At 51.8% G+C, this 24,160-nt stretch overlaps 1 protein-coding gene and 1 long non-coding RNA gene across 3 annotated transcripts in view; one reads left to right on the forward strand and one right to left on the reverse strand.

Moving 5' to 3' along the window:
* RPTOR (regulatory associated protein of MTOR complex 1) overlaps positions 1-24,160 on the forward strand; it is a 290,023-nt gene that overhangs the window by 58,650 nt on the left and 207,213 nt on the right. For both annotated transcript variants that reach the window (XM_033089438.1, XM_033089439.1), the window contains exons 2-3: positions 3,723-3,825; positions 16,265-16,347. In XM_033089438.1, the coding sequence (XP_032945329.1) occupies positions 3,723-3,825; positions 16,265-16,347 (186 nt within the window). The remainder of the gene's footprint in view (positions 1-3,722; positions 3,826-16,264; positions 16,348-24,160) is intronic.
* On the reverse strand, positions 14,309-16,620 carry LOC117012920 (uncharacterized). The gene is made up of 3 exons (XR_004421248.1): positions 16,502-16,620; positions 15,797-15,853; positions 14,309-15,106 (listed from the first exon to the last, which is right to left on the reverse strand). It is a non-coding gene; the product is annotated as an uncharacterized LOC117012920 (long non-coding RNA).

Consider the following 24,160-nt stretch of genomic DNA (forward strand, 5'->3'; position numbering starts at 1 on the left):
CCAACCTAACTATAGTTTCCTTGACTTGGTGAAAGGATCATGACCGTTTAAGAGTGTGCTCTTTTTGCAGGTTGATGGCAAAGTGAGAAGCTTTGGAAACCAGTTAAGCTGTGCTGGGAATTAGAAAGAAATTAGAGACCTGCTCAGCACAGATAATTTTCTCCTTGAAAGCTGTGGACGGCTTCCCTGTTACCCAGAGGGCTCTGGGGTGACTAAGCACAGCAGCATTTTCCTTAGGAAGCCACGGACGTGGCACTTGCTCCAGGGTGTGACTTGGCCCCGCATGGAAACCTTCAGGTCCCTTGTCACAGGTCACAGAGTGTGGCAGGCCGCCCTGGCTTCAGAAATGCTGCTGGAGGGCAGGGATGAAGAGTCACTGCCTCCGGCCACGGGTGGACCGACCGCTGCAGATGTGTTAACATGTCAAGCAGCTCGTCCGCGAAGGTGGAGCCTGCGGTAAACTGCTCATCAGCTGTGTGGAATTATCGGTGCTGTTATTGGAGATAAGATCTCTGTCACCGACACTGGAAAATGACGTACAAATGCACTAGCTTTGCTTGTTCTGGGATTGGTTTTCTGCCCTTTCTCCTGACAGCAGGTAAAGGGTCCGTTTGTTCCTTGTGGTTCATACGAGAGGACTGGTACGTGTCAGTGGGAGGACAGTGTTCCCTTCTTCAGTAGGCGCTGGAGGCGGGTGCAGTTCCTTTCCAAGTGACGTTATCATTCATAAATATTTCTTCTATGTGTCGGGAGAAGAAAGACTAAAACACTTCCTTTTTTCCCCCATACAATTTTAAGTTTTGTTTTGAACAGAGGAATCTTTTCTTGATGTGATAAAGATTTTATTTCAAATTAGTAGCCATCGTCGTTCTCAATGATGAAACATTAGGACAATCTCATTAAAACCAAGTGCAAAGATCTCCACGTTTACCATTTTATAGTTATTATTAGCAGTATGGTTTTGGAGGTGCTGGGCAAAGCCGTCAGACCTGAAACAGAAAAAGAGGGATGGTGTCTTGGAAAGAATGAGACAGACTCGTCCTTATCCATAGGTGGTGTGTTTGTATAGTGACACAACCCGGAGAGAATCACCACGAAGCAACTACACTTAATTAAGAATTCAGTGAAGTGACAAAACAAGGTTATCAGCAATTATCAATAAGAAACTGTTATGGGGAAAATACATGTGTGGTAGCATATTCCCCAAAATATTCATGAAGTAGTTAGAAATAATCTTAAAAGAAATGTACAGGACTTGTTGGTAAAGAAAAGACTGAGAAAAAAAGATTTGACTAAACACATTCTGTGTTCCTGTATAGAAAAGTAGAATATTATGAGGATGTCATTTCTTGCCAAATTTAATTTAAATGTTTAATGCACATTTTATATTTTGAATCCATTTTTATTCATTTAACATTATACGAATTTAATGAATAATGGTGCGCTTAATTAACCATTCCCATATTTGCTTAAAATTTCGGTCGTTTCCACTTGTTTTGTATGATGAGAAATGCTGCGAAGAAAATCTTCACAGGCTTTCTCTTTATTATTACCCAGACTTCCTCCTTATTATTATTTATTTATTTATTTTTTTGGTGTATTTCTTAAGACAAATTGTCATGTGGAATTACTAGATCAAAGAAGACAATTTTAAATACTAATTTTAATTACTAGATCAAAGAAGACAATTTTAAATAATAAAGTGTTATCAGTACTCAATTTAATGCAACTTTAATCAAAATGTCTATGGGATTAAAAATTGAATAACTGATTAATTTGGAAAAAATAGATGAAAATAAATATAGGTAAGTAAAGTTTTAAATAAATTGTAAGGAAGAAAAACGGGCCCTCTGAATATTGTGACATGTTGTAAAGATAAATTCTTTAAATCAGTGTGCTACTGATTGGTTGATAGGCGAATGGGATTAATTCAATTACCCAGGAACAGAATTTGGTCTTTATGAGAATGGATGTGTGCTGACCGAGTCATTACAGACCTGTGCGTTTGGGGAGATATTTAACAGAGGATTGGCACAGTTGGCTAGTTTTTGAGAAAAAGTGAATCCTCATCTTGTATCATATGCCATAGTAACATCAGACGGGTTGCATTGTTAAATGTAAGAGAAGTGAGAAGTGCAGAGGAAAGCTGGGGCTCACCGAGTAGGAGCTGGGCCCCATGTCAGCCCTAAGCCTGTGGAGCCACGTGTCCCCCGAGGAACGGGGCTGGGCCCGAGCCCTGCCCGAGGATGGCACAGCTGACAGATGGCGCAGCCCTGCATGGGGTAGGGGGCTGCCCTGAGCAATGGCTGTCAGAACTGAGGCCCCAGGAGAGAGTGAGTCCAAGGTGGTGAGGCTGGAGGGGAGCCTTCCAGGCCCAGGGGACCGTGTGTTGAAGGCCCAGAGGCCATGGAAGATGTGGGGTGACTGAGGGCCAGGCCGAGACGAGGGCAGGGAGCCACCACATGGAGCGCTTGGCGGGAACTGGGTGTTCCAAGGCTTTAACAGCGTGTCGAGCGGTTCACACGAACATCTGGAAGCTTTGGGGACCGGCTAAAACAGGGCTGATGTAGGTAAAAGCCTGGTTATGCTGCAGTGGGGAGGCTGGCCCGGGGGAGGCCGGGGACGCAGGCCAGGGAAAGGCAGGGTGGCACAGGTGACATGCGGTGCTGGTTCGGACCGGGAACTGTGACGAGGACCGATGAGCTGTTTAGGAGAGAGGATAGGAAAGATGAGTGATGAGCAGAGCTGGCAGGGCGAGGTAGGAGGAGAGTCTGCTAGCGGCACCCATCAGCGGCCGCCGTGTTTGAGATAATCTCTCCTCCCACAGGGAGTTTCGTTTCTCTGATTCACTGGAGTCCTAAAAATAGCGCCTACCAACAGGGATTGGCACCTAGTGGGTGCTCAGTCCACTTGGCGAACAAGTGAACAACGTGGGACGACGTCCAGATTTCTGGCCTGTACGGTTGGGCAGCGCGCTGACATGTCCTAGTCCAGGGACACGGGCGAGGGGGCAGGTGTGCAGAAGGCACGTCAGGGGATGGACCGAGGCTTGCGCGTGTCGAAACAGGAATCGGATGGTAAATACCAGACGAGGGAAATAGTTGCAACAGATAATGTGGGTGCAGTCTTTCCTATGTAAAGAGTACGTGACAATTACGAAAAATCCACCAATGCCAGTAAATAAATGGGAGTATAAACATGAGTAGAAACTCCACAAGAGATACAAATAGTGAATACGTACTTGAAAAAATTTTTCAGCCTTATTAATACCCAGGTATTAATACCCATTAATACCAAATCAGTATGACGATTTTTCTGTCATTCAGTGAATAATGATTTTATATAACGAGAATAGTGATAACTGGTCCGACTCTCGTAAATTTGTGCAAAGTTTTTGCAAGGGAATTTGGCAGAATGTATCAGGTGCCTTAAAATGTTTATACTGTTGGTCAAATAATTCTGTTTATGATAATGCATCATCAGGAAACCTGAGGAAAGCGTCTCCTGCACGCACGCCTCCCGTCTGCCCACTGTAAAAACCTCTCAGAGGAGAGAGTTACTCGTGACATAACAATGGGCTCACAGCTGACGGGCGAGTGAAAGAGGCAGGAAAGACAGAATCCGGGGCAGAGCTGCATGTGTTCAAGGAACATTTTTTTCACTGGAAAACTGCATGCGTGAGTTTTGTATTGAAATATTTGTGTTTTCTGTTGTGTTTCCAGATGAAAACCGTCAGTGTGGCCTTGGTTTTGTGCCTGAATGTCGGTGTGGACCCTCCAGACGTGGTGAAGACCACCCCCTGTGCGCGCTTAGAGTGCTGGATCGGTAAGCTCGGCTCCCCTCCCATGACCGGTCCTGAAGGCCACTGTGTAGGGTTCTGGGCTCCACGGCCTGCCCTCTGCTGTCCTGTCCAGTGGAGACCTGGCACTGGTGTGTGTAAACCTGAGGATTGCGTTTCTTTTTGGCGTCTGTCACCTTGAAGTTATTTCAGATGCATTCACCTAGGATTTGTGATGGAGGAAGTGTCTCAAGGAAAATTAATAAAATGATGATTACTGGGTTACATACTTTCCTCCTTCACATTTGCCAAAGTCAAAATGACCATGAAAGGAAAAATTTTTGAATTGACTCAGGACATCGAGGCAGCCACGACAGCACAACTAAAGCCACTCACGAAAGAGGGCTCCCAGAACCGCTTCAGAAAGTGGCAAGAACGATGGGATAAGTGTGTTCGAAACCAGGGGGAGTGTTCTGAGGGGGATTCATCGCAATGTGTCTTTTACTGTAATAAGTTTTAAATGTGAACATCCACTGGATTCTTTGATCATACCTCGTACTTGTTTGGTTTTGGTACCACGGTAACACTGGCCTCATTGAGTGAGTTGAGAAATAGTCCCATCTTTTCTGTTTTATGTAAGAGTTTGTTTTCAGTTGGGTTTTACCTCTTCTGTAAATTTGGGGTTGCTTTATCAATGAAGCCATCTCAGAGTGGACTTTTTCTTGTTTCCGTTGAGGGTTATTCAGCTTTCCCTTGTTGATAGGATTGGGGGCAACTTCTTCCCCCAGCTTTCTCCATGCTAAGCAAACGCAGAAATTTCGTTTATCTTCTTTAAAGAGCAAAAATGACAAATTATCCTAATCTGAATTGAAAACAACAGTGATTTTTCCCATTTGCTCGCCTCTCTCACTACGTGGGAGTGTCTTAGGGTGACAGTCCCTGTGTCATAGCCTCCCCGCCTGCAGCCCGGGCCCCTGGTCCCCACACCCAGTGACAGTAGCCCTTCTGTGTGTCCGCTTTTCTGAGGTACTTTCTGGGCCCTCTGCCATCTCCTGGTGACCGTGCTGGTTGAAAGTGACTTCTTGTTAGCCACCACTCACTGTTTCCACTTCATTTGTCCCTCGTCAAAGCTGAATTTAATCAATAGCTTTCTATTTTCTCCATCTTTACTCTTATGTTAGGTTTTTTCCAACCAGGCTTCTCAGCCTGGACCCTGGCGTACGGTGGTAGGGATGTGTGAACTGTCTGGGCTTGTGTGGGAGCTGGTGTCTGAGTCTAGACGTGCACCTTCCACACCAAGGACTCTTGGTTGTTACTGGATTCTCTAGGGGTCCTTCCCTACCCCCTGCCCCACCCCAAAACCAAAAGAACCCCCCCTCGCACCTCACAGTCTCTCTGATCAATGTTCGTGGGACAATGCCAATGAAAATGAAAAGAATTCCTCACTTCCTTCTTGGTATGAAAGATCCAATAAGTGAACAGATTTTTTATATTGTGTTTTTTAAAAATGTCTGCAATTTAGGAACGTAATCTAATTTGTAATAATTTCTGGGTTTTGAGTTCCAAAGGGCATACGGCTTTCCTAAGTTGAAATTTTTTCTTTTGGCCTTTATTAGGGTAGGGCTCGTCCTCACGGTGATTTTAACAATAATGGTAGAAGAAGAAAAATAACCCGAGAGATTTGATTCAGCAAATTAGCAGTGGTATCTAGCAGTCGATATTTAAATTTTTATCTGGGTAAAAAAGTTCCAGAGTCGTGTGAGCACTGCTAAGCAGTTTCCCCCAATTCATTTGAGCAGAAGCTGCTGAAATGAGGCCCCATCACCTCCGAATCCTTTCACGTGTAATTCTTATAAACGAGAGTGTCTCACTCCACGTCACCGCTCGGTCCTCAGAATCAGAATTAATGCAGATGCCGTGCTGCCCCGTGAGCCGCAGGCGTGCAGGCTGGCCAGGTAATGTCCCTTATGGCTAAGGAAGTGTCATGTGAACATGGCCCTTACTTAATTCAGTCTCGTTCTTCCTGGGACAGGTCCTCAGCCTTTTCTTGGCCCTCATGACCTTGACTCTGAGAAGTTCAGAGGCTCTTTGTTTGGCAGAACGTCCCTGAGGCTTCCTCTGGATTAGATTTCGGTTACGCCTCTGTGGCGGGCGTGTCACAAGCAAGGCTTGCCATCCTCCCTCCCGAGGCCGGCATGCTGGCGGGTGGCACGTGGTTTGGATTTATGCTATTACTGCTCGTGCACCTCCTCGCTGGGTAAGCGGTGCCTGGGGGAGCTGGGCTGTGAGACCCCTGTTCCCTTGAAGTTAGTAAGTATTTGGGGAAGAAGTGCTTTGAGACTTGTAAATACTCCTTTCTTCACCATACTTCCAGCTTCTTCAGTTTGAACTCATGGTTTCCTCTTTTATCCAGTGGATTATAATCCAATATTCTCATCATTGACCTAGATGCTCAACTTGGTACCCACATAGCCGGTGGGACACCACTCCCATGGGCTCCTGTGGCCTTTTGCTTCTGTCATTCTCCGAGAACTTCCCCCGTCCTGGCCCACCTGTTCTTTTCTGGCCGCGTTCTGGGATCAGCCATTTCTCCAAGGAGCTGGTGCCTTGAGCGGCACACAGAACTCAGGGACTGCAAGGAGCTCCGGGGAACTAGTGTGTGGTCGCACCCCTGTCACTGGACGGAGCGCGGGAATGCACGCATGCGTCATGTGTGTGTCTGTGCTCACACGTTCGGGCCTGCATTTCTACAGTGTCTGTGTACATTCAGATCCATGCAGTTACTTGTGCCCCATTCCAAGCCAGCAGGAGTTTCCCGTATTCTAGGAAGTCCCTTCTCTGGCGGTGACGGCCTGGGCATCCCTTGTCCGCACTGTAGGTACTGACCTGATGCCTCCCTCTGTGGAACCCAGCTTCCCAGCCCTGCACCAGCTGCCTTCTCAAACCCTTCATTCCGCACCGACAGGGGTCTGTCTGTCCTCCCTGGCCGGGCTCCAACACCCCAGATGGGTCACCCCTCCAGGACACGCCTGCCCTCCTTCCCCTGTACGGGCTCCGAGCCCCTGAGCAGACCTGAGAGTTCATTCCAGGCCACCGCTGTTCCCCTGGAGCAGACACCGGCCTGCCCAGCCCCCCTATTAATGGCCTTGGGATTGTTCAGGGAAGGATTTCAGCATTTCCAGTAAGTGATTTCTGGTTTGGGCTTGGCCGGCCCAAGGGATGATGACGTACCTGGGACTGGGATTGAGAGCTGGGGCCTAGCTGGGGAGGTGAGGGGATCACGTTTTGTGTAAGGTAAGGTGCTTCCAGGACGTTCTGAGCAGAGCCAGCTTCCAGCAGGTCGCTGGGAAGGCTTGTCTGGTCGGAGAAGGGGACTTGGGGGAGGTCACCTGCTGAGCACTGCAGTGACCAGGAGGAGAGGAGCCGAGCCAGGGCCCTGGGTGTGTGTGTGGGGAGGGTTGACGCCTGTGACAGACACCCTGCTGGGTGGGCAGAGGTAGGAGGGTGGGTGGTAGTGGACAGGGAATTTCAGGTGGCATGTCACAGCTGCTGCTATAGCTGACTTAGAGCTGGAGGCCAGGCCCGCTGTAGGAGGTGCCTGGAAAGTGAAGGCGAAGCAAGGGGTGAAGGCTGTGCAGGGGCGTGGGTGGCGAGGCGAGGGGACCCAGGCTCCATGACCTGACAGGTCGCTTCTGCCTTTTGCTAGATGCATACCTGGGGCGTGTCATGGCCCGGACAGCCCCGAGGAAGACCCCCAGGGGTCGGTGCCAACAGGTGGCTTAAGAAGACGCTCCCATTCAGAAGGCACCCGCTGACGTTTTATATTAGGTCTTAGCATTTCGTGCTCTGTCACCAGAAATCAAAAGAGTTTGCACTTGTCAAGACCCCAGCTTTGTTCCTGCCAGCTGTGCCTCTTCACCACACCACCTTACTGTTTTGGGCCTTAGTTTCTTCCTCTGTCACATGGCACCAATGATGGCACCTTCCTCCTGGCATGGAGGTGGGTGGGTGTTAACTGAGAGCGCAGCCCGTGCCTGCACCTCGTCCCCAGCCCAGCCCAGCCCAGCCCAGCCCGCGGAGGTGCCGGTGGGAGCTGGAGCCGCTCCCTGCGTCTGCTCCGTTCTGCGTGCTCACGCACTGCTGTTACCTGCTGGCCCAGCGGACAGCGGCCCGTCCAGCTGGAGGTCACTGGGAGATGTCTCTCATTTCGTTTTACAAAGTAGACATTAAATAGGTCTGGCAACAACCTTAGGCCTGTGAACACAGGGGTGTCTGCTCGGGGCTGGCCTGGGGGCCGTGGGGGGTTGCGAGTTGATGCTTTTCAGCTGCAGACCTGTTTCAAACGTCTGGAGACACCTGTGCTGCTCTGCGCTCGGGGGCGAGGGGAATGGTTGCTGGAAAAGAGACGGATTCTTCCTTTCTGTCTGCTTTTGTGTCCCCATGTGTGCATTGCCTACACTCGTGGGACAGAGTGCTGCTTCCAGAGGCTTGGAGAATATGTGTTTGTGAAGTGGCCCTTCAGGCTTCCCGGTGGTGACAAGAACCGCTGTTGCCAGGATAAACAGGTAGAAGATACACCGTGGGACTCTGAAGTGAGAGCATGGCCTCCGGACAGCCCGCCACTTTCCCCTGTCGCCACGGGGTCCGCGGAGACTCAGACTGAATTCAGGCCAGCGAGGAAGCAGAGCACAGGCCCTGGTAGCTGCTGGGGGGCCCGTGGGAGGGGATGTCGAGATCTTCTTGGGCATTTCCGGGCTCTAACACGGTCCCCGCCCCTGCTGGTTTGTTTCATAGAGGTGACACCCATCTCTTCCCAGACAAGCAGGGGAGAAGCTGCGGTGTTTTATGGCCTGACGGTAAATGCTCCAACAGTAAAACGGGGCCCAGTACCGGTAAGCACGGTGCGTGCCGCCCTGTGGAGACGTCCCTGCGTTGGTCACACAATAGACAGGAGAGCGGGAGGACGGGCAGGGCCGCTGAGATGCTTCGTGGGCAGCCGTGTGGCACCAGCAGTGAGGAGGCGGAAGCTTGTCCGCGGCTTGGGAATGCCGTTCTCCTGACATGTCGGGAGGTCCCTGACTGCTGAGCGCAGGCTTTTCTTCTGCCCGCCACACTCGTGGGCATGGAGACCCTGTGTGGGTGAGCTGAAAACTGGTGACTGACCTTGGCCTAGCCACACTTGACCGAGCACTTCCACCGACTTCCTCGGTCCATTCCTATGGAGACGTGGGGTTGATCGACGGGTCAGTCGAGCTGGGCGGGGAGTCGGGAAGTTGGGTGTTGGCCGCGGTCACATGACGGAAGTGGCCGTCGTGCTCCTCGCAGCTGGTGCTTGTGCTGTGGCTGGAAGGTGAGACGCACCAGCGACACAGACCCACCTCGAGTGGCCTCGAGGTTAAGAAAATGCTGTGGGTGGAGGAGTCAGGACAGCCATGTGGAGGGAGGGGACTTTGCATGGGGACAGGGGAGTGAGGAGCCCCCGGGGAGAAGGAGCCAGCAGTGGAGCTTGAGCCCTTGGAGCAGTTGCTGGGCCTGTCCTGCTGTGGCGGCGTCACGGGCACCTGCTGCCACGTGCTCGGGCTCCTCTGTGCTTGCAGCTCTTCCGACTCTGGGTTTAAGACCCTGTTTTCTCTGCCCGGTTGCAACGGCCTCGCACAGCAGCACGTGTTTCCCCTGAAGGAGGGCTGTGTCTGCTGGGCCTCCCCACCCTCCACTGTGCAGTGACGCGCGTGTGACAGGGACAGTTAGTACGCGGGGTCCCAACCGCCTCCTCCGCTGTTGAGAATCCGTGCAGCTCCCGGTGTGTGTGTGACACGGGACTTAATCCATGATGTGGACATGTGGGTGGTGAGGACGGGGCTGGATTGGAGAGAAGGACCCTGTGGGATTCTGGCTCCCGGCCCAGGACCCTCAGCCACGGGGAAGGCGTCACTGTCACGGGTGGTGCCGCCAGCGGGCCGACGGCTCTGCCCGGGAGCTCAGGAAGCTGAAACGCCTCTCGCTGTGTGCCCTGCTAATGGTCCTGCAGGAGGTGGCATTGTGGTTAACGTCATGCAGCCATTACGAGCCAGTCCAGTTTCAGAGTGGCCCTTTGCCAGGGTGCATTTTCTCAATAAAAAATGAGTTGCCCAAGGTTACACAGCCAATTAGTGGCAGAGTCCTTGAAAGCCATACAGAGACATTTACACTTGATCTAGTAGGCCGTACTCAGTTAATAAGTCAATTAACAGATACTTAGGAAACGGCAGCTGAACACAAGCTACACAGAGCCGTGAGCTCCGCGTGTTTTTAAATTTTAAATGTGGGGTAACGTGTAGTGTGCTGGCAGAGGGGTGCACTGAGCCACGGTGCAGTGTGGTAGCTCTCCCCAAACTGATTGAACCCCATCATGAAACGATACCACCAGCAACCAGGTTCAGGCCTGTTTCTCGTCACCTTCTAGAACCCCTGCCCCCCACAAGTCCCCACTCTCCTGACAGCTTTTCTTTGCTTATTTGCTTGTCACCTAAGTGGAGCATGCAGGAGGCACTGTAGGCTTTGGAGGGGAGGACTGATGTCACGGAAGGTCTCTGTGCTCTCACGTGCAGGGTGTGTTGGGAGAATTCACAGTCTGCTCCCTGGGTCCTGCCCTCAGCAGGATCTCTGGGAGCCCAGCCAGGAGGAAGGACGGTCTCTGGCGTCAGCCCAGGAGCTGTGGTTTTGGTCATTAGTAGTCGGGGAAGGAGCGCAGGCTCTTTGGAAGGAAAATGGATAGAACACTAGTGTGCGTGAAGATGACGGGAGGTAAAACAAAAAAGCTCCACCTCTCAGGTTGGCCGCATGCCGGCACCATCAGTGACCTTTGTGACCTTGGTCCAACCCGTGACCAGCTTCTCTTCTGTGTCATGAGGTCGGTTGGACGGGTTCCTGTGCATGTAAAGGTCTAAGCATCACGAAAGCTGCAGATGAGAAGATTTCTGAAAAGCTACAATTGGGTACAAATGCCAGTCACCATCTACTTCTCCTTCCTTCTGTTCTCCCACCCACCCACCTCATTCATTAAATGCAAAACCGTGAAGGCATTGGAAGTGTTGTATTAAGACAGACCTACAATTTCAAATTTATATTCTGGCCATTTCGCCCCCATCAGATTGATAACCTTGTCAGCATTATCCATCCAGGAATTTAATTTTAGTGCATTTCAATTATTCAGTTTATTTAAGTTAATGTGTTAAATGCATCGTTTTAGTTGTCTCGTTGTCCCCCTTCCCTTCTTCCTGTCGTTTCTTCCCCTCTCCCACTCACTGTCACATTCTTGGGAGGAAACCACGACATGAATTGGCCACAGGGATTCCCAGCAGCTGGGCGGTGACAGACCACTTAGTCGATCCCGGCCTGACGGTGGCCCATCGCTGCCGCTGCTCCTCCCACGGTGGCAGGTGTTTTGATCAGGACCCCGGAAGGAAGAGCGGTGCTGCGGTCAGTGCCACCACTCGCGCGGTGTCCAGGGTCTGGGTGCACAGTCCAGGGTGGCAGCGGCTCTCTCTGACTCGGGCACTCTTTCCACATGGCCTCGTGTGGACACGAGGAGAGGACGGAGCGGTGTGGGGGGCCTGGGCGTTCCAGGGGTGAAGTTCAAGGTAGAGGAGTCGCCGTAGTGATTCCCCGCCCTGTGGATCTCTGGCTCTCCTCCCTCCCCTGTCGTGGTTCTCTGGAGGGCATGCATAAGAACTTCCCGATCGATGCGGTTCCTGGACAGGCCTTTTATCTTCTCACAGAGGAAAGCATTTCCGTTCTCGTAACAATCGATTTCAGACATCGCTGACCACATGGGCGCCACAGGTGTGGATGAATGAACTGGGTGCTTTCAGACCATCTCTTGCATTTACTCTGCTGCTCATCATGCACGAGCCTGGCCAGCCGTGTGCATCGCTTCTCTCCATTGAAACCTTTCCTGCTTCCCTCCGCTTGTGTGTGCCCTGAGGTGGCCCGTAAGTTGTATTTTCCAGAGCCCAGGTCATTCCTGTCTCTTGCTGTCTTGTGATTCAGATTACAGCACAGCCAGTTGGGGTCATTATGATTCTTTTGAGACCTTGGCACGGTGATCCTACCAGGACAGAGAGGTGAAGATTAAAACCTAGTTTCTTGAGTTAACAAGTTTACCAAACTTTTTGCAGACTAGTTAGTTATAACCTGATTTTCACCAGGTTTCCCTCATTAGCGGATTGACCCAGCTCTTCTGCAGCTCTTGAACCAGACACTCCAGGGTAGGACCTGGCATCTCTATTCCGAAAAGCCCTCGAGGACTTTGACATACTCAGGGCAAAGGTCCCCCTTCTCAGTCTGGAAATGCTGTTACTTGCGTTTACAATTCATTCTTCTAATCAAAGTAACACAGGCATGTAACTCAAAAATCAAAGAGTACTTAAAGGTCTATTTTAAAAAAGCTGTCTCTCGCCCCACCCTTCCCAGAGGGTACTCTTGAGTTTTTTCTTGTCTCTGTATGTTTTTTTCCTCCTATAGGTACAAATTTGCTAGTTGCTTTTATTTGCTAAATTTTCTGTGAACTTATGAGTTTATTTTTTTCACCTGTATCCGCTAGATCTGTCACGTGCTGTCAGGGACTCCCCAGTGCTCAGATAGCGTACTCGGTTTGCTTTTAGCCTCCCTCCTCTTCCCCATTGCCCGCCTCGGCCTCTCGATCTGGTACTTGCGTGTCCTGTGGTTTCTCTGTCTCTCCATCTCTCCCCGCCCATCTCTCTGTCTCTGTCTCTCATTTCCGGGATCCTTTGTGGCCTTCTTTTGTGGTTTATTTCCTAAGTAGAGGAACATGGACCCCAGATTGTGTGAGCATTTGTGTGTCTGAAAAGACCTCTGTTCTACCCTCAGACTGGACTGTCATGTGGGAACTTTCCACAGAGACCAGGAAGGCACCAGCTCCCATTGTTGTCGGGAGACCCAGAGCAGTTCTCATCCCCACCCTTCGTGCTCTGATTTCTCGCTGAAGACTTTTCTGCGTCTCTCGTTGTCAGCAGTGTGATTCTGATGGTCTAGAGGTGGGTTTCCTTGGGTTCACCCTGTCTGTGGTTCACTGAGCATCTTGTACCTGGAACTTTATGTCTCCTGACACTTTTGGGAAGTTACCAGGCATGATGTCTCAACTGGTTTTGAGCTCTGCACTCATTTCTTATTCTGAGGCTTCCGGTGACACAAACCTTACTGTGTCAATAACCTTCTGTTAGTGTCCCCAGGTCCCTTGGGGCTCTTATCTCAGGAGCCATTCCATTTCTACAGAGAGGGTCTTACCTTGTCTGTTGAGGTGGGATCGTATAGGGGGCACCAGGGAGAGGGCGGGTAGCCAAGGTCCTTAACTGTGGAGGGTTGTGTTTGAAAGCGATACTTTGGGGGAGTTGGGGCAGAATTCGTATTCGTACAGGGAAAACAAGGAGACGGAAGACAGCGCAGGAAGCTGTTCTCTTAGTACACTGACTGGCTCGGCCCCGAGTCCTATTTCCACAGGCACACTAATGTAAAACACTGACTATTCAGTTAAAATGGACGTGGTTGTGTGGGAGATGAGGGGTGGTGGTGGGAGAGAGGAAATCCTGTCCTCTGTTGGAGCAGCTGAGGCACTGATACCTACAGAGAAAATGAAACACGGTCGTGTCAGTGCTTGTTTAGGACAGGGAGGTCCGTATCAGAAGCGAGCGGCTGCTTCTCGGGGGCTCTGCTGGGTGGGTGGGGAGTGGAGGAGCCCTGTGCTGTTGTGTGTGAAGCCTCGTGATGTCAGCTGACTCCTCGCTTACGTGTATGTGTGTAACGCCCAGTCTGTAGGAGCGTGGGAAGGCCCTGGCTTGCAGGGCGAGGCGGAATATACACAAATGTGGTGACTAGGGGTTCGGTTTCTGAGAAAGCGGCTCGATCTGGCTGCAGAATATTAGTCTCGGTTCAGAGGAGGGCGAGATGACACCAGCACAAGTGCTCTGCCAGCCTGCTGTCTTGTCCCTTCGGATTGAAATTGGCACGTCTGTTAGAAGAGCATCAGACAGCCATGCTCTGTGGCCCCCTGGAGGTCCCTGGGACCCTACAGGGATGCCCAGGTTGGACCTGTTTTTATAATATTATTCAGATGCCACTGGCCTCTCCCCTTGTTGCGAGCTGCACCGATGCTGCAGAAGCCATGGGGGGTGAAGCTGCTGGTGTCCAAGCAGGAATGAAGCCCACGGCCCCAAACCACCAGTCGTCGCCTCGGCCGAGCATCCACAGTGAGAACAGCCAGCTCCCTCAGACTGCCCTTGGTGAGGCTGTCGCGTCCCGCACGACACAAGCTGTGGGGAGCGAGGAGGGCGGCGCAGGGTTAAGAAAGACTGTAGCCAAGAATAGAGTGCAAGCGGGGCTAGGGGACTCGAGCCTCAAGGACTGAGCCCCGAATTGGGCCAACACATAGCTTTTATTGATTAACAAATGAGGACGTAAAGCTTGTTAATCTCAAGGTCTGTGAATTTCATACATTATAATAAGAAACTGATTCAAACCAATCACCCTGCAGACAGCCGGAACCGAAAGTCCCAGGATGTCTCAATAATGGTGGTGTGTGCCTCCCCAGGGACAAATCCTTTAGGCTGAAACTTACTGATAAGAATAGATGGAGAACGGATGTTATCATCTCATTGAATCCCTTCCCAAACAGGTCTTGCGAAGGAATATAGCCACAGAGACAGAAGCTCTCCTTAGCCGGGCGAAGGTGGGGGTGTGTGCCACCTCTGTCAACCCTGTGAGTTCTCCCGATGGCCCCTATGTGACTGTGCCTGGCTTAGGTTGTTCCTCTCTTGAGGAATCTTACCCGTCATTGACTAACCAGCCATCCTTTGGGGCCAAACAGGGAGACATAAGGTGCAAGCACAAAGGTGAAGCAAAGTACCTGAAAGGATCAGTCTCACAGACTCTCCTTTCTTTAGGGGTAGGTACAAGGGGACAGACGGGTAGGCTGCTGCATGACAACAGAGACAGCAACACTCACTGATGCTGTTTGATTTCAGCCACCGAATGCCCATCTTTACGTTCTGTGCGATGAAAGGGGAAGTGGGTAGGAGGGCACCATGGAGTTGTGGGGTCTGGGCAGCCCAGCTGCTTTTCGTGGCATCACTTCCCTGAAGGACCCACAGACGAACCTCGGGTACGTGGTGTTTTCTGGAAGACGGACGAAGTGAGCTGTCACTTGAAGGAGAACAGCCGACAGTGTTTGCTGCCAGTGATAAGCGTTGGGATGTTAGAGAATGAAATACAGAAGATTACGTAGCTCAGTCAAGCAGTGTTTCCCAACGCCCAGTGATGCCGATACAGAATCACCTGTGGGTAAAAGAGCCACTCAAAGTGCAGGGGAGACCAGTGGATTTTAACATGATAGAGTACAAGTTCATTGCTGCAGCCTCCGAGTCCACACGCAAATAATCTCAAAGACACTATTGTCGAGTTTTGGTGTAGTATCAAAGAAGACAGCCATGCTCATCTAAAAAGGGTGTTGAAAACACTAACGATGTATGTGTGTGAGGCGGGGCTTTCCTTAGACGTATCACCTCAAACCACGGATGGCGACAGGTGGTTGCAGAAGCAGATGTGGGAGGCCAGCTGTCATCTCGGAAACCAGATGTTAGAGAAACGGCAAAATGTAAAATGGTGCTACTCATTAATTTTTCGGGGATAATAGTCATTTTTCATAATAAATATTTATGTTCAAGTGTAATGGGTTTGTTATTTTTAAATGAATGAATAAAGGAATACTTTAAAAGTTTCTCATCTTAATTTTCAGTGCAGTAAATGCTAATAGACACAACCTCTTAGACAAAGTTCTCTGGGGGTCTCCACCATTTGAAAGAGGGCCAGGAGCTCCGGCAGTCAGACACGTTTGAGGAGCTGCTGGCTCTAGAAGCCACCCCTAAAGAAGTGGGAGAACCGGGAGCATGTCTGCATGTGTGCTTCTGAAACTGCCCTTCTGTGCAGGGGCTGAGAACATGGATGCAAGTTATTTAAATGCATCACCTTTGTCCGTCTGTGTCTTTCTGCTGCTCCTGTGCACATGAGAGCTGCCGTTTGAACCTGAGGAAAGAACCGGGTTATTCTCGCTGTAGGCCCCTTGCACATGGTGCCTCTGACAGAAGCACAACCTGAGCCTTTCCCCAAAGCCTCAACAGCAGCACAAAATAAACAGCCCAAGTGTAAAAGACCACGGGTGCTGAGATAAACCTGGTGGAAGAAAAACAGTGACGGGGCCAGTTTAATAAAAAGAGATTTCTCCAGAAAGGCTCAGAGTTGTGGCGTTTTAGCTCATTTGCATGCCTTAGCTGTTCCATAAATCTGGTTAAACACAGATAAACTGCAGGCCCCGTTGTGTGGTCTTTAGTGAAAGGTGACTGGGAAGTGAGTTATGTGCCAGCAGGCTCTGAAAGAGGTTGAGCAGAGGAGGAAATGCACGTATGAAAACCTGTCTCCTTTTCATTGCTTCCTCAGATCCTTTGTCCATGGGTCCTCAGAAAGCTCTGGAAACCATTGGTGCAAATTTACAGAAGCAGTACGAGAACTGGCAGCCAAGGGTAAGCCTTTTTCGTGTGCTGTTCTCTTGGTTTCTTACAGGGAGACGACCGCTCCTTGGTTTCAAACAGTCTGGATCCGGGGAGAACCTTTTCCAGACCCTCGGGTCCTGTAACACTCCCCCCGCCCCCCACGCCCTGTGGTTCCCCCTCTTACCTGCGGACTCGCTGGATGTGCTCAGTCGCCTCGTAAGGATCCCACGCGCTGATGTGAGTCACGGAGTGCGTGGTCTGTTGTTTATTTTGCCAAAGCTCCCCCCCACACCCAGAATCTTTAGAAAAGAAAAAGTAGTTTTCGTGCTTCCCTTAAATCATGGTTTTTATTTTGCACAGGAAATGTATTTTTTGTAACTGTCTGCAACTTCACTAGTGAGAGCTGTCTCTTCCCTCTTCAGTTTTCAAACAGTTGAGAAACAAAGCACTCCGCATTCAAAAGATGACACCTATTATGTGCTTTGTCTTTGATTCAAAGGGAAGGTTCTTTTTAGGGAGCCAGTTTCCAATTACTGTGTCTTTTGTGGCTCACATCTTACAGTTTTCTTAATGAGAAAAGTGGTATGGAATATGATAACTGTGTCAGATTTCCTTCCAGATCTTAAGTTATTTGTAAACCACCCAAAGACCCGTTTCCTTTAGCCTTTCTCATTAACTGGTGTGAGGATTTAATAATTTTACTAGGAACTTAGAAATGTGGAGTGTGTCTGGAGGTGCCTTTCCACTCAGCTTTGTGGGATGGGCTGGTTCTGGAATTATCTAAAGGATGCGGTGAGAAGGGCGGCTGGCAGTGGCCGTGCGTTGTCTCCTGGGAGCTCAGCCCCGGGGACGCAGACGGTGTGGGGAGCCCGGGGAAGACTTGCCTGCTTGGGCTTCTATTTGTGAATCATTCATCCACGTGATCTGAATTTAGGGGTTCTTTGTGCATTCTTTACATTCTGAGGGAAGAAAATAGCCAGAAGTAAACTGGGTCCTGCCTGAAACGGTGCCCAGAGGTACTTTCTGCTCCCAGAGCTGGGTGACTGATGTTGTGAGCGTCTCTGTGTTAGGATGTGTTTGTGCTTTGCCTTTCTCACTTGTCAAGTCAGTGACAGCGGACTTCTGCTCCTTGGAAAGCGCTTTCTTAGTGGGGGTTTTGGTCTGCGCCCAAGGGCCTTGCTTTGCCTCCGTCCCACTCGTTACCTCTTGTGCTTCTATCAGGATTTGGTCGCTTTTTTCTTGAGAGCAGTGCTGTTGGGGCTTGGATAAGGCTGGGGAGAGCTTCTGACGGTGGTGCGTTCCTTTGGAAATAGCCGCAGTGCCTGGGGTGATCATACAAAATAACTATGGCAGGACTTCCCAGGGACTCCAGGATCTCAGCCAGGCCAGATGGGCCCTTCCGCGGGAGTCGGTGGCACAGACAGCGTTCTACTCCACCTGGGACAACATGCACAGGTGACAGCGGCTGGCATAGCGTCACTGTTGTCTGGACGGTGGAGGAACAGCACCAATTCAGTTGAAAAGGACACCTTTCTGACTGGGCTATGTGTGACCATCTCCCGGGTTTGACTTTCATGCGTTTGTTTAAGAGACGTGACCAGATCACTTGCGATTCCAGTTCTGTTCTTCACGGAGTGAGTCTCTGCTGTTTAATTACTTTCTTCCTTCTAAGAATTATTACACAAGATACAGTCTTTCAGAATACATGTTTAATATTTTAACGCAGTGTATGTTGACTCCGTTTGGTATGATTTGCAGTTTTTTTGGAGTGCTAAGGCTTGACTCACTGCTGGCCTCATTATTAGTTTAGCTTGGTGGGTGTCAGCTCGTTGGCGCTAGCTGACAGTAAAAGCAGGCTTCTAAAGCAGGATCGATGATTACTTTGGACCTAAATTTCTGCCTAAGAGCAGGTCTCTTCCGTGGCATCTGGAGGAGGCTTTACCAGGTAAGGCAGGCGACGTTTACGTATAGGGAAGTGATCGCACACCCCCAGGGGATCACATACAGGGTGGAGAAACCTGCTGTCCCGTGATGGTGGGCCGGCTAACGTCCGGGGCCAGCAGCCATGCAAAGGGGTGCAGTCCTCCGGGAGACCGTTGTTTAGTCTGAGAGAAGCTGTAGCAGTCGGTGGGATTTCAAGAATGATGTGCAAATTTCTGAAGGGGAGACAGTTGGGAGAGCTGGTGCGGGAGAATGTTTGCAGTTTATAGGATGCTTGGGAGGGGTGTCTGCACAGCAGAGCAGGGGGGACCCCATCTGGGTCAGAGTAGACAGTGGGACCGGAGGAAGGCATTGCTGCGGCCTGGAAAGAAGCCGTTGATGCCGACAGGTAGGGCCTTTTGCCGCGTTCAGGACGCAGGACCACAGTGACAAACACTTATTTACTATTTTTTGATGCCAAGACAACTGCGTTCATTTTTAAGGATGATAAAAAAATGTTTAAAATTTTGTTGCTGCAGACCATTGGTGGGACTTGTCTATTTCAGAAGAGCCCACGGTCATGGGCGCAGCGGGATGGCTGGCTGGCTGGCTCGGCGCTGGCATTGCAGAGCTTCGCCCCCTGCCCTGGTCTTCGCGTGGGTTTCGGGTGGGTGGGTGGGTGGGTGGGCGGGAGGCCTGGCATCCCACAGCCTGCGTCTCAGCGTGTGGCCCACCTCATGCAGCGTCAGAGAGTCTGCACAAAATGTGAGGCATCCATGAGCTGAGATGTTTGTGTGCAAGGTGCCCAGTGCCTCCTGTAAATCAGGGTCCTTTGAAACACTGCAAAGTTGAGCACACGTACTTTATTGCACTCTACAGGGCTCTCGAGCTTCCTGCAGTAATAAAGAGGCGACTGTGCCATCTGCAAGAAAACAATGGGAACGGTATTAAATTTCTGGACCTTTGTCGTAGCTACTCACCATCCATCAGGTTTTCTCTCTCTGTGTCTCTTTATTGTACGATTCACAAAGGTTGGGCACCTGGACATGAGGTCATTTTCATTAACGTTTGTGGAAATCCTCGGAAGTCCTTGCAGGCCTCCACGTTGCCGTGGTCGGGGACGGGCTGGGGGTCTTGTCTTATTCCCAGCCAGGAAGTGGGGAAAATCAGCCACTGGAAACCTGCTTGTGTCGTGAGCACGGCGCTTTCCCTCCTCTTTTCCGGCTTCAAGACTAAATATTTTGGTAAAGGAGGTTTGGGGTCCACAGGAGTTGAGAGACCGTGGTGAGGATGTGTTTTCTGAAGCTGCTGGACTCTTGGCCCCAGATTCCCTTACTTACCAGGCCAGTCAAGCCCTTTTCTAAATAATGTATCTGTTTGCCACTGCTGAAATATTTCTTCTGATTACGTTTAAGACTTTGCCTTATTACCTTGTAGGTATATAAATTTGGGTTCTGCAGGAAGAGGTGGAAGGGAAAATGCCAGTTGTTTCAGCTGCAAATTCCGCAGTTAAATAAAGCCCACTCATTGTATTGTAAGTCTCAACTGCAAGTTTTACTGGGAGTTGGGAGCTGGAGATTATAAAGCTGAGCGCACACAGCGTGGACTCGATCTTTTAAGACCTTTCCTAACAAACGGGGGGTTCTGGCGGTTTAGTCCAGGTGTAATTTAGGAGCTGGAGCCGAGGGGAGACGGCAGGCAGAGGGTCGCGTCTCTCTGCTCTGTCCCCAGAAGTGGGCCCCCGCCAGGGGTTCAAATGCAGTTGTCCTGGGTGGCGTGAAAACCGGTTTACATGGGGATACTTACAACTTACTAAGGCAGGTGAGGAAATTTGGTGAAACTCCCATGTTGGCAGGTTTCCAAAGTCCCCTGACTGAGTCCCTCCTGTCCTGCGTGCACGTCTGCGCAGGGCACAGAGAATGCCCGGAGAGCGCCACTGCTGTGCCGCTTGCCATAGGAGCGCATTCTCCTCTGAACACGTCTCTGCAGGACGAGGGCAGCGCGTCCTGTGCAGGAGCTGTAAGGTCCACAGGGAGCTACGAGGCCCGACAGGTCTCAGTGAATCCCCGTCGGACACTGTTTAGTGACCCCCACAAAGACATTTTGTGGGCTCCATGTAGCGGTTCTGAACCTCGGCCTTTCCGTCAGTCCGTCGTGCCTCTGAGGGCTGCTGCACGCGGGTGGTGTGCAGGCAGGATGGAGGGTGGCTCGCTGTCGTGCAGACGCGGCTTTTGGGGGCTCCCTGCCGGGCGTGGTTGCTTCAAGAGAGAAGTCTGCCTGTGACTCCACGGGCCCTGCCACCTGGACCGTCAGCCAGGGGACAGAGCCGCGGCGCTTCAGCCTATGTGACGCCCCTGCCTTGCGTGCTGATGTAGAATCGTGCGCCTGCCTTGGGAGTGTGCGCGATGAGCCGGAGCTGCCCGTGGCCACTCTTGGTGGGAGGGGCGTCAGGGAGGACGGGGCTGCCCCGGCCAGAGCACAGCGCCGCTGGCCTTTGGGCCATTCCCAGGCTTGTCTTCCGCAGGGGGCGTGCTTGCAGATCCCGACTGTGCGCAGCAGGGTTTCATGGGGGGTTTGTGCGTGGACTGCCGGAGTCCGGGCCCCGGCCTTCTCCCTGACGTGGGGCTGACTGCTCCACTTGTCCGCCTTGGGGACAGAGGCTTGGGCTCCAGCGGCCTGATTACCAAGCTGCCAGGTGTTCGGGGCTGGCCATGCAGCTGGTGGGTGTTGGGAAGCGCTCTGTCAGCCAGGCCCCTGACAGAGCCCACTGCCCTGCTGGGTGACTCGCCATCGCTGGCCTGCGGGTGTCCTTCCTGGGGCTGGTCGCCCATGTAGTGGCACCTGCCTCTCTGGGAGCGGGAGTGGGGGCAGAGCGGCAGGCGTCACTCACCTGCCCTCAGCGAGGGTCTGGGCATGAACTGCATGCAGGGTGCAGTAAAGCTCCTTAAGCCAGTGGGCTGTGCCTCTTCCTGCCATTCTGGAGTCAGAGGTGGATAATGGAGGGAGAACCCAGCTTTGCGTAGCTGTGTCCCCTGGGACGTGCTGGAGACACACGTGTGATGGACCAGTGTGGATTGGCCTTCCATGCCTCCTGCGTGGGGCACACATTCTGACCTCCGTAAGGGAAAGCCTGACGCGTGGTCACCTGAGCTCCCCCTCGGCCGTCAGCGTGTCATCCTCTGTGTGCTACGGTCCCCCGGGCCAGCCAGCTGCCCTTGTTGCCTTCACCTCCGGTTTCCTTTCTGTGGGTGCTGAGCTTGGGCTTCCTCCACCTTGTTTGTGGGTCTGTGACAAACTGCAGATGAGGACTGGAGCCAAAGGCAGAGCCGCTGCTCACGGTGTACGTACTCAGCGTGTGCGGTGACTCGGGCGTCAGGTAGGTGCTCGATAGCTTCGCACACAGTGCAGCCTCCTGGTCCTGTGGGGTTAACTGCTGTCTGTTGACAGTTTCACTTAACTGCTTTCCGCCCAGAGTGTTACATTTGTACCGTGACAGACGTTCTGTGTGTATTTTTGCTTTGGCCTTAATCATGTTCCCGTCCTTCATCTTTGCTCCTCTTCCCTCACTGCTCACCTGATTTATGCTGGGCAGCTGAGAGGCTCTTCCACAGCCGTGCCTCCTGCAGCCCTGCCCCCCGCAGCCCTGCTCCCCCCGACCCCCGCAGCCCTGCCCCCCACAGCCCTGCTCGCACATCTCCTGTCTCCAGAGCCCAAGGCTTGGAAATGGCCTCCTGGCTGCAGAGTTCAGATTCTACCAAGCAGTTTACACCAGACTCTTTACACTAACCCCACCTCCCATTGTATTTCACAGGGGAGCAGAAAGGCATGGCACCCTCTGCCATCACTTAGAGCAGATGGGAGACGTGATCTATAAATTCTTTTAAAAACACAACAAGCACGTTATTAGAAAAGAAGAGGAAGAAGAAGGAATGAAGTTGTTTTCTGACCCATTTGGAGGACGACTCGAGGCTCTTTGGGGCTGGCAGTCTGAGCCCCAGTGGGAGGTGACACCAATGTGCCGTCCTGTGGGGCAGGTGGGCAGGATTCGTGACAGTCCCCGTGGGGTTAGGCCCACCACACCCTCCAAGTGGAGCTTCAACTGGCTCAGACTTGCAAGCGTTCGTCACACTGGGGGAGGCCTGGCTTACGCAGGCTCTGTCCCCTCGTGTCCGAAAGGTTGTGTTAGCTGGTAGGCCCTCACACCATGCCTCCCTGTGCCAGGGCCCCCTCCCTGGCAGGGCCGCTTACCAGGAGGGGCGTCTTCTGCTGCTGCTGCACTGGTGTGGGGGCGAGGTCAGGGCCTGGTAACTTCAGGAAGGACGGGACTTGTTGGACTGGACGTGGCCGCTTCCTGGAGATGTAACTTGAGGTTACTGGTCAGCCTCTTCAGGTCTGTAAATGTCAATGCGGGGGCTGTGCTTAGTGGGGAGAATAAAACAAGGTAGAGCGTCTGCCCAGGACAGGGCCCAGCGGCCTGTGGCGGATGCCCCCCTCCCATCCTCCCTCCCCTCCCAGGCGAGGCGGTGGAGGCGTCCCCAGCGCGGCACCCACACCGGCCGCTCTCTCCAGCTCCCTCCTCCTGCCTGGCTGACTGTGGTCCCTGCCCTGCTCATGACTGACCTACTTGAAGGATCGTATTTTTAGAGAGGAATAAGGGCTTACCTCTGCCCTTAACGAGTCTCTCAAGGATCGCGCCTCTCATCTTTGTGTTCTCTGTGTGTGTGACAAATTGCAGATGAGGACCAAATGCTGTCAGTGTGGGGACTGAGTCTGCAGCTGCCACGTCTGGCGTTCCCAGGCTTCTGTGCAGTGCAGGTTTCCTGAGTTCCCCTAGAGGCCCGTGATATGGAGGCGCAGAGCGGTGTGAAAACAGCTCTGGGGACGTGTAGGGGTGGGGTGCCGTGTGAGCCTGTGCTGCTTCTGAGTCAGAAAGCAGGTGTGACCCCTGAAAGGACGGGGTGTGGGGCATGGAGGGGCCCACCGCTTGCTCGTCATGTGTGACTGACAAGAGCTGTCAAATGATGGCCCAGCCCAAAGAGGAGGTGCCATCCAGGGGGAAACAGTGACCGATCGAAGGCACGGCTGCTTCTGTTCGACTGGATTTCCTGTTACAGGGAAACTGTGTCGTGGTTGTGAATCGGGCTTCACAAAGGCTCTGGGCATCCCGCGCCCCCACTGTCAAGGATTTATTTGTCAGTGTGCTGTATAATGGAGGTTTTTAGGCAACATAAAATTCACATCACATAAGATTATAAACGGAATCATTCAGTATGTGGCCAAGGTGTCTGACTTCTTCACTTAGCACAGTGTTTTCATGATTCATCCGTGTGCTTGCATGTTGTTGCATGTTGCAGTAATTCAGTCCTTTTATAGCTGAATAATGTTCCATTGGCTGGATAGACACGTACTGTTTGTCCACCTGTCAGTGGACGTTGGGAGTTGCTCCTTTTTGGCTGCGGTGAACACTTGTGTACGAGGTTTTACGTGGACATGTGTTCTCAGTTCCCTTGGGTCTATGCCTAGGAGGGGAATTGCAGGCAGGCAGGTGGGGGGTGGAGCGACCTGCTCATCTTTCCACCCGTCCAGGTGCCCTGGGTGGTCGTGCAGTGGGAGACCTGGGCCCGTGGCTCCCTCGTCCTCTCAGTCTCCATTCCCCTCCCCCACCCCCTCCTCTCCTCCGGAGGACCAAGGCAGCCCCCCACCCTGAGCACCTGCCCTGAGCACCTGCTCCCGTTGTCTTCAGTTACCAGCACGAAGCCTTAAAACAGCCCAGCTGAGGAGCATTTTAACGGAAGAAAGACAACAAATGGTGAGAAATTAGGTTGTTGTCTTAGCAGAAGGAAGATGTTATACTGATTACTCTCTTTGAGAAAAAGAAAGATAAACGCCTTGAAAAAATATGTGGGCCACACATAGCAAGCAC

Source organism: Rhinolophus ferrumequinum, chromosome 21 (genome assembly GCF_004115265.2).
Source record: "Rhinolophus ferrumequinum isolate MPI-CBG mRhiFer1 chromosome 21, mRhiFer1_v1.p, whole genome shotgun sequence".
In the NCBI taxonomy this organism is placed as follows: Eukaryota; Metazoa; Chordata; class Mammalia; order Chiroptera; family Rhinolophidae; genus Rhinolophus; species Rhinolophus ferrumequinum.